We start from the raw sequence: 18277 nt of genomic DNA on the forward strand, positions 1-18277 counted from the left end.
CTTGGAAAAGAGATTTCAATCTCAAGGGACTTCCTGGTTAAAAAAAGGTGAAATAAATGAAAAATAAAAGGGGACCACTAAAGTCTATTTAAAAGAGACTTCAGATACTATATTAGGGGACTACCAAGGCCTATATAAAGAGACTTCAGATACAGTATTAGGGGACTACCAAGGCCTATATAAAGAGACTTCAGATACAGTATTAGGGACCACTAAGGTCTATATAAAGAGACTTCAGATACAGTATTAGGGGAGCACTAAGGTCTATATAAAGAGACTTCAGATACAGTATTAGGGGACCACTAAGGTCTATATAAAGAGACTTCAGAAACAGTATTAGGGGACCACTAAGGTCTATATAAAAGCATCCAAAGAGCACCATGTCATGGGACCTTTAAGGCATACTTCTTCACAAAACGTGTCAGACATCATCACATTTTTGCGTACATTTTGCATTCATTTACATTAGTAAGCTACAGGACAGCCTCTTTCAAAACATGACCTGCGTGAAAGAGAGAGAGAAAAAAAAGAATGTGTCATTGTACCCAGCACTTCTGAAAAAGCACTTCCAAATGCGTGTCTGTCCCCAGCACATTTCAAACCAAATTGCACAAAATGCCCATGCACATCATTACACATGTGCACGGTGTGCAGGAATGGTGAGTGCATGCCACGTTTTCATGTTTTTGTGCAGCACGGCCGTGACCTGGCTTTGTCCTTATTCTTTTAAATGATGAGTAATTCATGAAATCGGATGACTAAACACTTTAGAGAAGTTCTCCTTATTTCCATTTTTGATTGTCTATGATAAAGCGCTGTATAAATATAATTAATTATTATTATTATAATTATTATTATCCCTCGACCCTCGACCCCTGGCCTTGTCCTTATTCTTTTAAGTGATGATTAGATTAGATTAAATTGGAAAAGCTCTCCTAATTTCCATTTTCTAACCTTGAGTCAATGAATTGGATTCGCATGCACCTTCATCAGGCCAGTGTGTTTATTTTTTAATGTCACTCACGTCACTATGGTCAACTCAGGCACCGCTGTCAACTTTTTCACCCCTGCTGTTGGGGCGGCTGTGGCTCAGGTGGTGGAACCAAATCAGAAGGTTTGATGTGATCCCTGTCCCCATGCAGTCCTATGTCAAAGTGTCCTCGGGCAAGACACTAAACCCCAAACCGCTCCCGATGCTGCGCCATTGGTGTGTTGGATGGTTCCTGTACTATGTAAAAGTGCTTTGGGAAGTTGTTGAGATTAATACAGTCCATTGTATCAGTCCCTAGTCAGTCGCATGAACAACAGGTCTTCACATGGGAAGATAACTTGCAGTAGGTGTAGTCTATACACTGTGCGTCCGGGAGCATTAACCCTCTGAGGACGAAACACACACCGCCGATGTTTGACAACACTCCTACACAAAAAGCAACATTCCATAATTTCATTTTAGACATGTATTTACTATTTTATTCACGTATTACGCTACTTTATGAACCCAAGACTTTTGTGAACTCATTTCAAGCACCAAAACAATTAAGAGTAGTTATTTTTTCACGAGATATTTTGGAAATATTTCTGCTAGTTATGTGTTCACACGTCGCTCTGGAACAATTTCCGGAGTCACTATAAAGAAAGCTGAGTTTGTTCTGAACATTTTGATATGAAAAGTATGGGTATCAGTTATATGCTAGTACCTTTAAAAGGAGAATTCAAGAACAATGTAAAATGCCCATAGACCTCAGAGAGTTCAGTGCCTCCAGTGTCTCATTTCTTTTGCATTCAGCCTGACCTTTTTGAGGCAATTTTCCTAAAAGGTGCCTTACAGTGCTGAAATAACACCTCTATTAACTACAGAGACCACAGTGAGTTGTTCATATGCTGATAGACTTCTCGTATGACTGTTTTGCATTTGAAATACTATCTAGGGTGAAGATGTATGCACCCTTCAGCTACAGCAAACAGAAAACAGCAGCTATAGTTTCACTGACTTAAAAGTATAAAATCCTACTGATAATGTAGCACCCAGGGTTATTTTGCTCTATTGTGGTCTACAGATGTCAGATCAGATATTAACACTTCAACCTATTAATTAAATGCCCCCCTGGTTTCACCGATGTGGCCTTGGAGCTCCTCCATCTCATTTGGATGAGCCTGTTACATGTGAATATTCACATGACTCAACCTTCCCTCGGGTACATCACTCTCCACTTCCCCACTGTGTCATTCAAACAACAACAAAAAAACGCAATCTTCTCTTCGGGCCTTTTCACCTAAAATTAATCATCATCAGGGAAAGTAAGGTGCATTTTAATGCTCAATAGATGCAACATGTTTAACCGCTCAAGAGGAAAAACAGCCCTGCCTTTTGTTCCTGTTGTTTTCCTCTCCAGAGGAGTCATTTTAAGGTCATCTCTCTGGTAATTATATGGATTCTTTTTTCATTTACTTGCGTAATCGTGTAAGGTCCTATGAGTTCATGAATCCTGATGTGACACTTTGGCCCACAGGATTGGAACCAATATAATGTGATTTTGTTAATAAATGTAACTTTTCAGGTCATGGAAATGTGTCAGTAATGTTTGAGAATCAGAATTATTAAAAACAATCTAATGGCATGTTTCCATTAATGGTACCTGCTGGACTCCGCTGTGGTGCCCCTTTCTCTTTTTTCTATTGCAGATTGGTACCGCCTCATGCGTGAGGCGAGCCTTGGCTGGTTGTCATAGCAAGAAACTGTCGTGACCTAACGCAACATACACACACACACACACACACACACAGACACACACACAGACTGGTGAAGGTGGGTTGCTTTTGATTCTCGGCATGTGGCTGTTGCCACAGCCAGAGGACACATTTAATTTTAAAAGAAGCTGGAGGCAGCAAAAAAAAATATGGCGGGTTTGTTCAGGACGCCGCCATCTGTCGCTAGTGTAGCGGGTGTGTACTCTTTCTCTTGGGTTGTGTTGTGTTACAGACAAAACTACTTCGTTGGCTATCACAGCCGTTTATTCTTGAAATGTGTTAAGAATCCCACAGCTAAAAAAACACATACATGCTGCTTGATGCTTGATGTGGGTGTGTTATGAAACCCACAGTTAAATGATATATATATTGCTTAAAGATGTACATGTATGTACTAAATATCAGAAACAGCTAAAACTATATCACAGCGTAAAAGTGCATTAAAGGTCAAACATGCTCTGGCAGAGGGAGGGGCTCGGGGTTAGATGTCTGAGATAAAGATCCCGTCTTCTCCGAGTTCTGACCTTGAGCCTACCAATTTGAGACAAACAACTACCATATCTGGTGTTAATGTACAGCTTTGTTGTAGCCTCCTCTGTGATTACGCAATGGTGGAAATACCCTGATATCCAGAAGGGAGGGATTTTAGATTTGGCTGTAAAATTGCGCTGCAGGACAGCAGCCGCAGACTTTTTTTCTCTCTTTCTCTCTTTCTCTCCGCTCTTCTCACCCACTTAATGTTTTTTTTTCTGTTCTCTGATTTGTGCCACCTTGTGCTTTTTGAGGCTCATAGGGAAAGGTCTATTACTGTCATTATTTTGTACTTGCTTTTGATTATTCACTAAAGAATAAAACCACCTGAGCTTGTTGGGAACTAGGGAACCAAAGGATTTGTGTTCCTTGATTGTATTCGTTTATTTTCTCTCTCTCACCTCGGCCGTCCGAGGGCAGAGGTTTCCCTCCCTCGAGGGTAGTTAAGACTCCTCTTTAACCGCCCAGGGGAGCTGCTACCCGGCGGGGATCGACTTTGACAGTCGGACCTCCTGTTATCTCCTAGTGCGGAGTGCATTTCCCCATCTGCTCTGCCGCTCAGAGCCACCGAGCGCTTAGCCTCTCTCGGCTCGGCGAGCAATAAAGGCTAGGGGGCGCCCTTAGGAAGTACTAAAGAAAAATCCTTGGTTGTAAAGATCCCCTCGGTCAGTGCTTAAAATAGACAGTGGGAAAAAAGCCCGTCAATAGGGGAAGTCTCGGGGTAAAATCAGAAAAGCCTCTTGCTTCACTTCCGGTGACCCTGATCCGGGCGGGGGCCTTTTAATTTAGCAAGGGCGTGTGTGTCTCTAGTAAAAAGAAAGAAAACTTTAACTTTAAAACGTTAAGTTAGCGAATCACTGTGTGTGGATGGAGAATGTAATGTTCTGGCAATCATGGAAGTATCAGTTGCTGTATGGCAGAAGAGGCCATAGTAGAATCGGGGGTTTCTGAGGGGAAGATATAAAGGGAGTTAGCCCTCGACCGAACGAGAGCGATTCAACGCCTCAGTGACTGTCACACTGTTTGACATTTCACAATCACATTCGTCACCGTAAAGAGCTCCAGTTTGCTAAAATCAAAACAGAAATTATTCAGTTAACTGTTGCCCCTTGTATCATAAAGGTACGTTATCAAGCTAGGCTAACCAGACTAGCAAGCTAGCACAACCTGGTGGGCTTTTTCATTTAAACTAAAACAACAGAAACCAAACAAAATGGGTCTCTTATATGAAATGTGAGAGCTCCCATGTGGATATACTACGTGCATACTAACATATTATCACAATTAACACATGTACCTAACTATAACAATGGCGCTCAATGTGACTTACCATGAAGCAGGCTACAGCAGACTGGTGAAAGTGTGTAAGAATTTCCCCTAAAGTCTGTGGAATGGCACCAATAGATGGCGCTCATTCTACAAAGAAGCCTGTCTCATGGAAACTACTGGCCAAATGAGAAGTAACCTTTTAATGGCAAGTGGAATTATTAACTCTGCTACACTAGCTGTGATGACGCAGTGAATAGTGACCGTTATCTCCGACCAATCAGTAGTCTGGTTCTTTTTTCACGTCACCTTTTGGTGTCGCCTCAGCTCGCTTGGAGCCTTGACTGAGGTGGTACTAAAATAAAAACTGTACTTGTTAACAAGTACCAGGGACTTTTTTTCGTAATGGAAAGCCAGAAAAAGGTGAGTAGAGTCAAGGCGAGTCAAGGACGCAACGTGGAAAAACACCGTAATAGTGAACAAGGTTAAAAAGTGACATCCAATTAGGCCATCCCTGTGTGTTTCTTTCTTTATTAACATTTTTAAAAAGCATGTATAGTATATGCCAGGCGCCGCATTTCTCTTGAGAAAGAGAAAACCACCTTCTTTCACATTCTCTTTTTCTTTCGAGGGAGAGAGGACGCGACCTGCACAAAGGCAGAGAATGGTAATGCCGCTCCAACCTGAAGTGAATCATAATGAAGACCAAGAGGCCTGATGGAAATGTGTCATCTCTGCCAATGTATGCAAAGGAAAAGTATGGAATTTATATGTGTAAATCATTTTTTTAACTGTTTTTATTGAGAAATAAAGAGCGGCAGAGAGTGATGAGTCAAGAGGATTACGCTGTCAAGCAAAAATAAAATGAGCCCGGGCCTTCAAGAAGACACCACAGGTGATTAGGGACAAACAAATGCATTAATATAATTCAATTCAATTTTATTTATAGTATCAATTCATAACAAGAGTTATCTCGAGACCCTTTACAGATAGTATAGGTCTAGACCACACTCCAGAATTTACAAGGACCCAACAGTTCTAGTAGTTTCCTCCAGAGCAAGCAACAGTGTGACAGTGGCGAGGAAAAACTTCCTTTTAGGCAGAAACCTGGGACAGACCCAGAGCCAGACCCAGACCCAGACCCAGACCCAGGCTCTTGGTAGGCGGTGTCTGACGGGCCGGTTGGGGTTAGAATGAAGAGTGGAATTAACAAAAATAGAAAAAAAATTGTAGTTTGTAGCAGTTCTTCGCAGTATAACATAAGTCACCATAAAACTATATTAAGTTAATTACTGACATTAAGACAAATATGTTTTGTATTACAAGTTTTCTGAAATGTGATGTTTAATTATGCTAGCTATGCATTGTCTTGCTAAATATGCAAGCTAGTTTGCATACATTTCCAGAACAGAAATCTAAATGTCGGATAAAGCCAGGTTCAAAATTCTTGTTTAATTTGTTGATCCATTACAGTCAAATATTTTTATAGATGAGATTTTAGATCAGAATATGGTGTCAACAGCCATAAAAAATAAAAATACATTTTTGCTAAATTTTTAAGTAAAGATAAAGGCTCTGAATGATATCTGAACAAATCCCTCTGGAACACCCTTCAGAATATAGACAGGAATGAAATGGGAAAGTTTGGTGAATGTTAGTGTTACTGAAGTGGAGATTAGATTAGATTAGATTAGATTAGATTATACTTTATTTATCCCACGACGGGGAAATTCTGTCGTTACAAGTAGCAGCATAGCAGCAACAGCAAAAAACAGAAAAACAAAACAATAACACACAAACAAGTAAGCACGAAAGAAATACAAGGCAAGAAATACAAGGCAAGAAATACAGGCAAGAAATAGACAATGAAAATATGGTAGACTATATATATAAATGATTGACACACAGTTTTTAAGCACTTTTTTTTTTCTAGAATATCACTGGGTGCTGTAGCATTAACGTTCCCTTTTATTAGGATGTAAACCCAAACCATAAAAAACACACCAAGAGTAAAAGAAAAAAAAATGTGTGGGTAGGTTGTCCACATCCTGACAACTGACCATGTATCTACTAGTTGCAGCCTCAGTGTTTGTTGTTTTATTACAGAATCTTCCAAGTAATTGTCAGAACGGCAACATGTCTCCGAGCAGTATGTGTGGGCTTCTGCGCTTTAGCCTTGCTCCCCCACACTGATTTCCAGCACAGGGGGCACATCAGTGCTACCACACAGGTTAAAAGTGGGTTTGTTTTGGGCAGACCAACCGCTCCTGAGGCAGGGTCAGATCAGAATGGAGCAGAAGTCAAATAGGAGTCCCAGTCACAATAATAGGAGGAAGTTGCCTGGACTGATGCCAAATTGTTCCCCAGGTTCTTAAAAAAGACGAAAAGACGCTTACAAAGTACACACACACACACACACACACACACACACACACACACACACACACACACACACACACACACACACACACACACACACACACACACACACACACACACACACACACAGCCTTGTGTAGATCTATCTATGTTGCCTCTGCTTTATTCATAATGGAAATTATGTGTGATTTTTTCCCAAAGCAATGTTGCACTAATTTATTGCATGTTTTTTCTTTACAAAAAGCTATGCTACCCTCTAGTGGACACTTGTCACAAGTGCAGAGTAACACTTTTTTAAACGAATTTACGCTGTATAAAACAAGACTTTAAACACACACACACACACACACACACACACAATGAACAAATGACAAATACATTTTTATACAATCAAGTCAAATCGACACAGGCATGCTTAATAGTATTATTGATTTCTTGAAAAGGTCAGAAAAATAGATTAAATACAATGAATCTATTGAGCTGCTTTGCTGTAGTTTAACATTTTTGTTGGTTATTCACTTTTGACACAAATCATAATGGAGAATCATGTAAACATCAGTAGCCTACTAAAGTGCTTCAGCTTCAGCATAAACCAGAGCAACCCTTCTAAACTACAATCCAATCGCTGATTGGTCCACCCTTGTTCCTCTCTCTAACCATTCCGACCCGAAACACGGCTCCTCGGTATGGTGATACCCAACGGATGGCACGTCGTATACTATCTCTTCATACAAGTATCATTGTTTAAGACAATTTGGGCTCGCGTAATTTTAAATTTTTGAACCAATAGCCAAGGCTGAATGATACGCTTCTGTTCCTAGCGCTCCTTATTTCTGAAGGTAATTTGTTCCACTCGTATCCTGTCATGATGTGCTAGCATGCTTGCTAACATGTTACCACCGGGTAGCAAGTGGAGCTTTAACCTAGCTGCTACTGTTAGCTTGAAAACAATGCTAACGTTATTTGTGACCGAGAGTGACTACTATAACCTCTAGAAATACTTGTTAGTTTGTTACTTTCCCACACTTTTGGCGTGTTTTTGAAAATGGCACCTGTTGTAGCTAACGTTTGCTAGCTAGTGATGCTTAACGGCTAACATAGCTAGCTACATCAGTGCAGGCAATTCATTTAACCGGTGTTCAGCTGTTGCTTGTTGTAAACTGCTAGCTATAGCTACGAGGTAACCATGGAGTCAATTAGTCATTTTGTTTAGCCTCGGTTTTCTCAAAATGTCTCATAGAGATAAGAACAATATATTTCAACATGAGAACAAACTTATGCACACAAAATGCAACTAGATGAGTCAGCCCCTTAAAATAGGCTGCCCACACACAGGCGACACCATCACAAGTGATGATGTTGTACGGTGAATTTGTACTGTGTTGTAATTGGGTCTTTATACTACAGTGTTACTTTTCCCAGCAGAGATGGTATTCGCTGTTTCTCTCCCTTGTTAAATAAGAAACAAGTATTTATGAAAATAATAAGAAGTAAAGTTTTAAAATCCCCCCAGAAGAATACACGTCTCCACTAAGCATTGGTATTGTTGACAGCATCGTTGCTGTTTCTGAGGCTGCTTTCCCATCAGTTTTATGTTTTAACCTTATAATCAACCATCAAGTCATCTCTACCACTCCTGATCATAACCTAATGTCAATCTAAATGTAGCCTGCCAAAGGCAGTTCTATGGTAAAAACAAAAACAAAAAAAACGTATCCTTGGCGTCACTGTTTTAATAAACACTCACCCGCCACTTTATTAGGTACGCTTGTATAAGCTAATGTGATCCAATACAACAGCTCTGCTATACATATTTCCTTTACAAATATAAGTGTTCATTATTGAGGTTGTAGTTGGCAGTGGGGTAGAACTGGACTGCATTATATTGAGAAGTGTTTCTAATATTTTGGCCCTGCCATTTACATACATAAGAGGGGCAGAATATTAGAAACACCTCTCAGTATAATGCACTTCAGTACAGCTCCACCACCCAAGATGATCTCAATAATAAACATTATTACCTTTCTGACAATGTCAACACAAACTGAACGATTATAAGCTTTGTACAAGTAAAATTCACGACATAGATTTTGGGTTTCTTAATATGACAAGTTTTATTTTCCTGATTTTAAATGCTAGGTTACAGTAAATTGATATAATTTTCTGAACTTAGCAGACTGTTCTAACTTTTCTATTAGTTTCCTTTACCCAGTTCGTTGTTCCATCCACATTACTGATAAATTATTTATCAGGAAATCTCATTGTGTAAATACTTTGTAAAAGCCCCAATTGTCAACCCTATGATATTGCCGCAATATTGACATTGAAGTATTTGGTCCAAAAATATTGTGACATTTGATTTTCTCCATTTTGCCCAGCTATAGCTACATTTCACAGGGGTGATGACGTGGCCGGAGAGTGTGTGTAGACATACGTACCCACGGGGTTGAAATAACGCAGGACCATAAATTGGGCTGAACAATAAAGTGAAACTTTTATCCAGGTGCATTTACGTTCAGGTTTGTTTTGAATTTGGTAACTTACTTGATTATTTTCTCATTTTCCACAGTCATGTCTTTCCATCAGGATCGGGAGAGCTCCAAGGGAGGAATCCCCCCAGGCCAGCACGGCTCCCCTCAGAACTACCGACCCACCAACCTGAGGCCGCCACCTCCCCATCCTCCTGTTCCCCCGTACCACTTCGATCCACAGACCCCTCCCATTTCAAGCTACCATGGAAACAGTGGATACATGCCTCCACACCCTGACTTCATGCAGTACCCTCCACCAGCACCTTCCCAGACTCCCAGTTCTCTTAACCAGTGCCCTATGCGCCCACCTTTCCCCAAGCCCCCTGTTCGCCACGGCTACCCGGAACCCCCGCCTAACTTTCCACCTCCTCCCCTTCCCAGCTCCACAGCTGGTCCCACATCAGGGTCCCAGGTGGCTGCTCAAAATGCCTACCACCCTTACATGATGCCTCCCGTGCCCCCACCACCATTAACACACCCATCCATGCCCCCACCCATAGCTTCTCACTCTATGGGCTACCACTCTCCATACTCCATGAACTACCCACATCCTCCCCACCCTCCTTTCCCTCCTCCTACCTTCAACCCTGGCTACAATCAGAACCCCAGCTCATTCAAACCAGACCACAGCTTCCGGCACGGGGGGCAATACAAGTATGAGAAGCCCCTGGACAACAGGAGGTCTCCAGAAAGAGGGTATCGCCACGATGATCACAGACAGAAGGGCTTTGGCTACGGTAGCCATAGTGACAGGCATAAAATGGAGTCTCCCGGAGAGAGGAAGGACCGCGGTAGGAGTCCAGACAAACGCGGCAGACCGGAGGGCGGGCGGTACAGGTCTGAGTACGACAGAGGCCGGGCTTCCCCCAGACACAGGAGCAGGGAACGTAGCAGGTACGTGAATAACAAGTAACTTTCGTAAAAGGGGTTAATCTGTGAGAGAGAATTTTCTTACTACCATGTGTGTCCTTGTTCACAGGGAGAGGTATCGTCACAGAGAAAGTCGGAGATCCCAGTCGCCTGACAGGCCAAGAAAGAGGCCTCGAAGGTACACATACAATCCGTTATTTATACACATACAGTCCATTATTGCAGAACAAGGCAGTTCTATGATAAATAGGGATGTAATGATTACCGGTGGAACGGTAAACCATCATAAAAATGTTGACGATAACAATTACTGTTTTCATTTAAAAAAACATTATTATTGCGGTGGGTTACCACGGTGTGGGAACCGTGTTTAATCCTTCCCAGCTTCATCACAGTCTCCTGAAGTTGCCGTGCAGGCGCACTGCGTAGCCTCCGTGCATTTCTTGAAGTTGGAATCATGGCGGAATGAGGAGATGACAGCGCTAGTCATCCTGTCTACACAACGTGCAGAAAAAAAGTTGCTGCTAAAGGCATTGAACACACTTTTAAAAATACCGCAATAATCCTGAAAACCGTGATCATTTTGGTCCCTGTAACCGTGAGGTTACATTTTCATACTGTTACCTCCCTAATTATAAGACACTTTAAACAATCATATTTGTCTTATCAAAACTGTTTTACTAGTAATTAGTAATTTAGGGATAAGTTTTGGTCCTAAAAATAATCTTCATCCTCAAAAACTGCCCTGATAACGGCACTATTTTGTCAAAAATAATAGAGTAATTTTCTTACACAAAGCTCTTCCAGGCCCTCTACAACATATGTTTTACACACTTTCTTTTTTTTTTTGTGGGAGTGGTGCTTCCAGTGACTAGTAATTTGACGTTGACATCACTGGAGCTCCCCTTGAATAACTTTGCTGCTTTCAGCCATACCTAAGCTTCTTCATTTAGCAATCGGAGCTGCTTCTGGCGTCATTGTGCAATCTTTACTTGGTACTTGGTCACACATTGAAAACCAGTGCTCATAACCTCCGTCATGCGATAATTGCCTTTTTTCCTCTTCCTTTTCCTTTTTTAAATGTGTGCTTTACAGTCGTTCCACAAGCAGAGACAGGAAACGTGGTCGCTGGGAAGAGGAGAGGGACCGGAGAACGGAGAGCTCTTCCGGCCTGAGCAGAGAGCGTAGCTACTCCTCCGCCAGGAGCCGAGACTCCGAAGAGTCCTTCGCTGACAGAGAGCGAGAGAAGGAACGAGAACGGGACCGAGACAGAGAGACTGAGAAAGAGAAGGAAAAGGGGGATTTTGAGAAAGAAGAAGAAGAGCTGCTGAAACCTGCCTGGATCCGCTGCACACACGCTGAGAACTACTACTCCAATGACCCCATGGACCAAGTGGTACTGTTGGCACTTATGTTTTAATTAACTAATCTCCACTCAGTTGATAATTGTTTGTCGTCATATCTAATCCTCATTAAACCCTTTTGCCAGAGTTTCAGAGTACATAGCCAACCAAATGTCCTTGTCTTGTTTGTTAAGGGTATATTAAACAGGAGAATGACTTGTTCTAAGTCATTGCATTTAACACAGTGACCATTAACTCTGAGCACAGACTTGTTTTATATTGTTTTATCCATCTGACTGGCAAAGGAAACGTTCCTAATCTTCTGTCTGCCAGGTGGTGATAAAGTGTTGGATTAACTGCTCTCTTGAGCACGGTATCTTTTTCAGCCTTTAAGTTTTTAGCAAGCACTCCAAAAGACGCCTTAGTCACCATTTCCAAATCACCACCTGCCCTCTCAAATGCTTTTCTGATGTCGTTGGATCTCTTGGAAAGAGCCACCTCTTCTTCTCTAAAACTCTCTGACCTTTACCAGTGATCTTTGGATGTGGGCTTCATGCTGTCATCAGCTCCTTTTTTGTTGCTATAAATTACACATTCTGCCAAAGACCTGACCTGTCTTTCAATAAAATCAAAGTGAAGGTACACATCTTTTTCCCTGGAACAGTGAGGACTCTTCCTGTGGGAGTTGCCGTAGCTTTTCCAAAAGGGTGTTGAGTCACATCGATGGTTTAATGCAGGGATTCTCAAAGTCCGGACCAAGGTCCGCATCCGGACCAAACAAGTCAAACCGGACCCAGCCCATAGTTTCGGAAAACAATACCTTATGAAGTCTAACACACACACACACACACACACACACACACACACACACACACACACACACATACATTTTGAACTGATCTATAGATCGTTAGTGAAGTTGAATATACAGTATTGGTGTAACAGACAGTAGTAAATCTCCCGTTAAAAATGTTGAAATACTATTGAAATAAAAAATGTAGTAGAGAAAAAGTAGGCTACTATTAAAACGGTACCGGTACCAAATTCCAGGTAGTGATATCGGTCCATGAGTTGACCAGGAAAACAGAGAACTCAGCTTGAATTTGGGTTGCTTAAAAGTTATAAGTAAGTTGATCACCTGTTAACGAGTGTCGCATGCAGACATGTTTTTTGTTGCCTCTAACGTATTAGCACCGGGTTTCGAGAACCCAACCCTAAATGTGTTCTGTGTTTACTTCCTCCATTACTTTGGCAGGATGAGACAGTCTTATCATACAGCTGTAACTTCTCCCGTCTTCCATGAAGACACCAAGTTGGAGTACTCCTTGGCCTGGAAAGTTTATGACATTATGTTGGACACTGACCTAAATGAGACCTGGGGTACCGCTCTCTCAACTTACATAGCAGGACTTCATAAGCTGGAAATTTCACCACAACGTTTTAAACAGATTCATGTTTTTACAACCATACAGCAGCAGGTTAGGCGTTTCTCTTCTAGATGAAACATCATATGGTCTCAAAAAGCAATAAGCGTCTTCTCTGTGGAGCATATATTTGACTGATTGTACTCACAAACAAACAAACAAACATGCATTTATGTTGTTATAGATGTATCTGATTAACTCTTGTTCTGCACATATTAAGAAACATTCAAAGGCATGGGTACTTTTTCTTTCATTTTAAAAAGCAAAAAGACATGCGCCTGAATAGCTCAGTTGGTACAGCCAACCTAGATATAGAGGTTTACTCCTCGACGCAGTGGGCTCGGGTTCGACTCCAACCTGCAGCCCTTTGCTGCATGTCAGTCCCCCCTCTCTCCCCTTTCATGTCTTCAGCTGTCCTGTTAATAAAGGCCTAAAATATATATAATAAGTAAATAATCTTTTTTTTAAATTCTAAAAAAAAATCCAATAATGTACTGTATGTTTTTTTTAATATTCATTTCTATGTGTTCAGGGAGACTCTACTGTGGTGGGGACCAGTAAACTGCGGGACCTGTATGAGCGCTTTGAGGAAGAGCTGGGGCGGAGACAGGAGAGAGCCAAGGCCGCTCGGCCAGTGTGGGACCCGCCCAAGACCAAACTAGATGAGGATCCAGGTGGGCCTTCCTGCAAAACTAGTTGGGTATAATTATGGTGGAACATTTTTGTTGTGTGAAAAGCATTGCCATATTGTTTTGTTGAATTATTAAATCAATGCAAATGAGTATACTGTAGAGTAATCTGCGTTATTTTACCTTTAATTTTACACTATGCCAAATGACACGTGTGTCAGCCGTAGCAGTCAGTGATTTCTGAAGTCAACTTTTACCTGCCCTTTTGTGTGTTCTTGTTACTTTTGTAAGCATGTATGTTGTTCTGGTTAAGTGGAACAACTAAATAACAATGTGCAAACAGCTAATATATCTGTCAGAAATCTTTTGAAATTGATATGCATACACACTAGCTGTCTTCTCAGCAGTGCATTCGGCTGAGGCAGAGATAAAGTTCAGTGTTTATGATGTTATCTGCAGGGCTGTCGGCCTGATTGTCTCTTTCAACACTGCAGTAATATAAATCTCGCTCAGGGAGATCATTTGCTGAACATGTAGCTCCGGGCACTGACTCCACAATCAAGTGCTTGAGTTAAAACGCTGATAAGCATTGAAGACCTTGCTTAGCTAAAAAGCACAAACTATGCAGCTGAGTGGTAATTATAATCCTCATTTTGGTGTGAGGTTTCTTTTTAGTAAGGAAAAGTGTGAGATAAATAACGAAAACATGAGTGCCAGATGTCAGCATTGGCAACTGTGCTCCTCTTTTAGTCTCATAGATGCTTTTGAGTCTGCACTTGCCTTGAGAAGCAGAGATTGTAATGAAGTAGAACATTTAAACAACAAATCCAACATGGTGGTAAATCACGCTTAGCTATGTTTGTTTTCCTTAAACATTAAAGGTGTGGTTTGGATGTTTTGAAGGGGTGTTGTATGAGGTACTTATTTATGGTCTGTATATATGGCGGTTGGGACGCCCCCAGTTTAGAGAACTAGGCAGGAGTACCTAAGCCACCTAAAAAATAGCCTATAGTTAAAATATCAACTTTACCTTGCTGTCAGACAGCCCTTTGCAAGATTTTATCCATGCTCTTTTCAAAGCCACCAGACTCCTTTGACAAAAACAGTCATTTTACCTTGTAGAATGGTTAGTTTGTATTGTTGTTTGACTTTGGTGTGTTAAAGGGTTAGTTTGGATTCACCCAGAGTCATACAATAATACAAACAAACTAACCATTCTGTGGCGTGAACTGACTCTTTTTGTCAAAGGAGTCTGGTGGCTTTGAAGAGAGCTTAGATGGATACAACACTTTCCGTTCCCCGTCTGAAAGGGCTGTCTGATGGCAAGGTATAGCGGTAAAAATATTCTAAATATAGCCTACACTTAAACTGATATTGATTTCTTTAGGCATCTAAAATGTGTCTGCTACCCCCGTCAACAGCAACATTACTTAGCTTCCGTGTCTGCTTCTCCAAACTGGGGGGCGTGTCCACCGCTATATACTGTAGGTAATACAATGACTTTGGATAAGTACTTCATATAACCCCACTTCAAATAAATTGCTACTATCCCTTTAAGAAAATTCCAATGAGTTAATAGATCTGAAGCGCTGCTGTATCACCAGCATTGTCTGGATAATTATTCCTCTACCGGAGTTGGCAGAGCCAGAGTGCGCACAATTTGAAAACATTTTGACAGATTGCTTTACTGAGACTTAATGTTGCATAAAACTTTCTGAGGGCACAGCTGAGCTGGGGAGCTTAACCATTGAAGCCTCTCCGGCTCCCCGAATTGTTCATTCAGTTGTCAGCCCTATGACGTTGTCATGATTAAAGACCTTTTTGCACTCTTTTGTGTGCAGACGACAGCAGTAGTGAGTCAGACTGTGAGTCAGACGGTGAAGGAAGCACCTGCTCCAGCAGCTCTGACTCCGACGTGTTTGATGTCATTGCTGAGATCAAGAGAAAGAAAGCTCACCCTGACCGCCTGCATGAGGAGCTGTGGTACAACGATCCCGGGCAGGTCTGTCTCCCTCCTGTCTGACTTTTACTGTTGCCAAGGCATATTAATCTCCCATTTGTTTCATCTGCTACAGTAGCTGAATCTTTTGTAATTCTATACAGGCCTCACATATTATTAAGAGCTGGAGAACAGATCCATCCAAAACCATTCCTAAAGCACTTTAAAGCTATATTGCACAGGTGTCCCATAACTTAGCCCATGACATATCATGACATAGGGTAGCCGTGGGCAAACAGCAGCCCGTAGGCCAAATCCTGTCTTTCAGAGAGAGAGAAATATTTGGCCCCCTGGCAGCAGCAGAAATATTCATTTTCATACTTTACAGTAAAATCTTTACACAAGTTTTCACAAAATGAAAAGATAACGGTAGATAGCAGTAGGTAATAGTGGAAATAAAAATCTTTAAAAAACCACCATGTAACATCTAATTCTGCTCCTCCAAACTTTTTCAACAGTGCGTGGTGTTAGCCAAAGGACATTGTGCCAGTAACATTTGTTTCTAAGACAGCAACAACAGTATTTAATGTTAACCCCCAAAGCAACATGCACATGTGTGCCTTCATCCTAATACATGGAGTAATCGGTGGATGCACCACTGCCCTTGTATAACAAGTTGGGGGCCAGTGTATCTATAATGTAGATTCACATCATGATGTAATACTTTGTAATACTACTAATAAGTATTTTCCAACTCCTAATGCATTTGCAACAATATTTGATTAAGAGTACCAACTTCCGGTCCTTCTCTCTGAGGTTTTGAAATTATTCTAGTTAAATATTGGAAATATCTTGCTTCAGTAAACGAGGCACTTTGAGGTCCAAAATCTGATTACGTGATTGGAAAAGTGTACAATGATTTTTGAAGTTTGTTTTCCCCTAACTGTTGCTGAAATGTTAAATACATTCACATTGCCCAAACACATAGAACTTCAGAACTCCAAACTCCAGTGAAGAAATAAAGGTCAGGAGTATACAGTTCTGAGGTGTGAAACGTTCTGCAGCCTCCGTGTTATACATGGCAAGTGAAGCAGTTGTGTCTGATTTACGTATTTTCTTTCTGTCCAGATGAATGATGGCCCCTTGTGTAAGTGCAGTGCCAAGGCCAGACGTACAGGGATCCGCCACAGCATCTACCCGGGGGAAGAGGTATGACACGTCGTGAATAAATCACCCTTTTATAACCTTGAAGTTGTGCCACAGAGGGGCAAGGACATTATTCTAGTCAGCTAAATGCATTCTCTCTACAGTGACCATTTTCCATTGTATTAAAGGGACAATAAGTGAGATCGTATCATCCCAGAGAACCAAATGATTCCTGTTTTCAACTCTCCTCAACTTTACAGGGGAGTTGAGGGGAGTTGAAACCAGTGACTCATTGATTATTTTTGCCAGGTGCTGAGATTTCTGGTTTTCATTAGGGCTGCACAATTAATTGCAATTTTATCGAAATTGCAATATGGACTAGTGCAATATTTGTTAAAGATGCCCTGCCACACAAAACCGTCTTTACTTGCATTTTTTGAAATATGTTAGGTCCAGATGTGTTGTGAATGTGAAAATAAACTGCTACCTTCTCTGTCAGCTCTAGCCTCTAAAAAGAAATAAAAATAAGAAATCAGGCCAATTTCAAATGCTGGTCAGTCTGACGTCATGTTGCCTGAGGTCTTCATGAGCTATGAGCTGGCCCAGTTACGCTGGGTAAAGGATGCCGATAGCCAGGCTCTCATTGGCAAACCATTCTGAGCTATAGTGCGTAGTTTCTGTCTCCCCCATGAGGAATTCTAAGTAATAACGTAACTATCGGCGCATTCACATGATACAAGCCTTCCTATTTTCACATGTACGTAAATCGGTAAACTAAACTACGTGTTTATTTCAACCAAAACTAGTTGCGATTTGTGATGGTTGCAAAAGTGCAAAGAGATGCCCCAAAAAGGGGTTTCATAGTTTTATTTTGTTTCTGTCAACTTTGAATGAAGTGTATTTCACTATGCTAAAATTACTGTTTATTTACATGGAGTCTGGTGGGTTAAGAACCTAATTTCGACAACGTTTTATCTTTACAAAAAGGATCTTTACTCTTTAACAGAAAGGAATACCTCCATAGAAGTCCTTTCCATAATGTTGTTGGACAGATAGAATATTAATCTGCGCCTGTCAGTGGCACTTTTGTGAAGCTAAATACAAGCTTGACAGTTGTCCTATTAACTTATATTGTAGCTTGTTTTGCTGCTGCCGACTGCAGCGATCTCACTTAATCCTGGACCAATGTCAGAGATTGTTGTTCCCATCAATCACTTAGACACAAAAACTTGAAAAAGACGGGAGTTACCCTTTAATGTCATGGATTACTTAATCAGCGTGTTAGCCTATGGTGACATGTTTTTCATGGAGTTAAATTAACATCAACCTCCAGAACAGTGCTGGTTAACATTAGCTTCATTACTTTCTCATTTTTTTCTTATTACTATTGGTGTAATCTATTCTGATACATAATTTTGGCTTTCATGTCAACCATAACTTTACACGTCTAATATTAAATTGTGTGAAAACA

At 41.1% G+C, this 18277-nt stretch overlaps 1 protein-coding gene across 3 annotated transcripts in view; it reads left to right on the forward strand.

The window, feature by feature from the left end:
- The first annotated feature begins 7555 nt into the window (after nt 1-7555).
- The window catches only part of drosha (drosha ribonuclease III), a 102643-nt gene continuing 91921 nt past the window's right edge, over nt 7556-18277 (forward strand). Inside the window, exons 1-7 of one of the 3 annotated variants that reach the window (XM_032503464.1) lie at nt 7556-7763; nt 9494-10349; nt 10435-10503; nt 11421-11721; nt 13625-13787; nt 15563-15723; nt 16789-16869. In XM_032503464.1, coding sequence (XP_032359355.1) covers nt 9496-10349; nt 10435-10503; nt 11421-11721; nt 13625-13787; nt 15563-15723; nt 16789-16869 — 1629 coding nt within the window. In that variant the 5' untranslated portion in view covers nt 7556-7763; nt 9494-9495. The remainder of the gene's footprint in view (nt 7764-9493; nt 10350-10434; nt 10504-11420; nt 11722-13624; nt 13788-15562; nt 15724-16788; nt 16870-18277) is intronic. The other 2 variants (XM_032503462.1, XM_032503463.1) reach the window with 2 other exon arrangements.

Source organism: Etheostoma spectabile, chromosome 22 (assembly GCF_008692095.1).
Source record: "Etheostoma spectabile isolate EspeVRDwgs_2016 chromosome 22, UIUC_Espe_1.0, whole genome shotgun sequence".
NCBI lineage: Eukaryota > Metazoa > Chordata > Actinopteri > Perciformes > Percidae > Etheostoma > Etheostoma spectabile.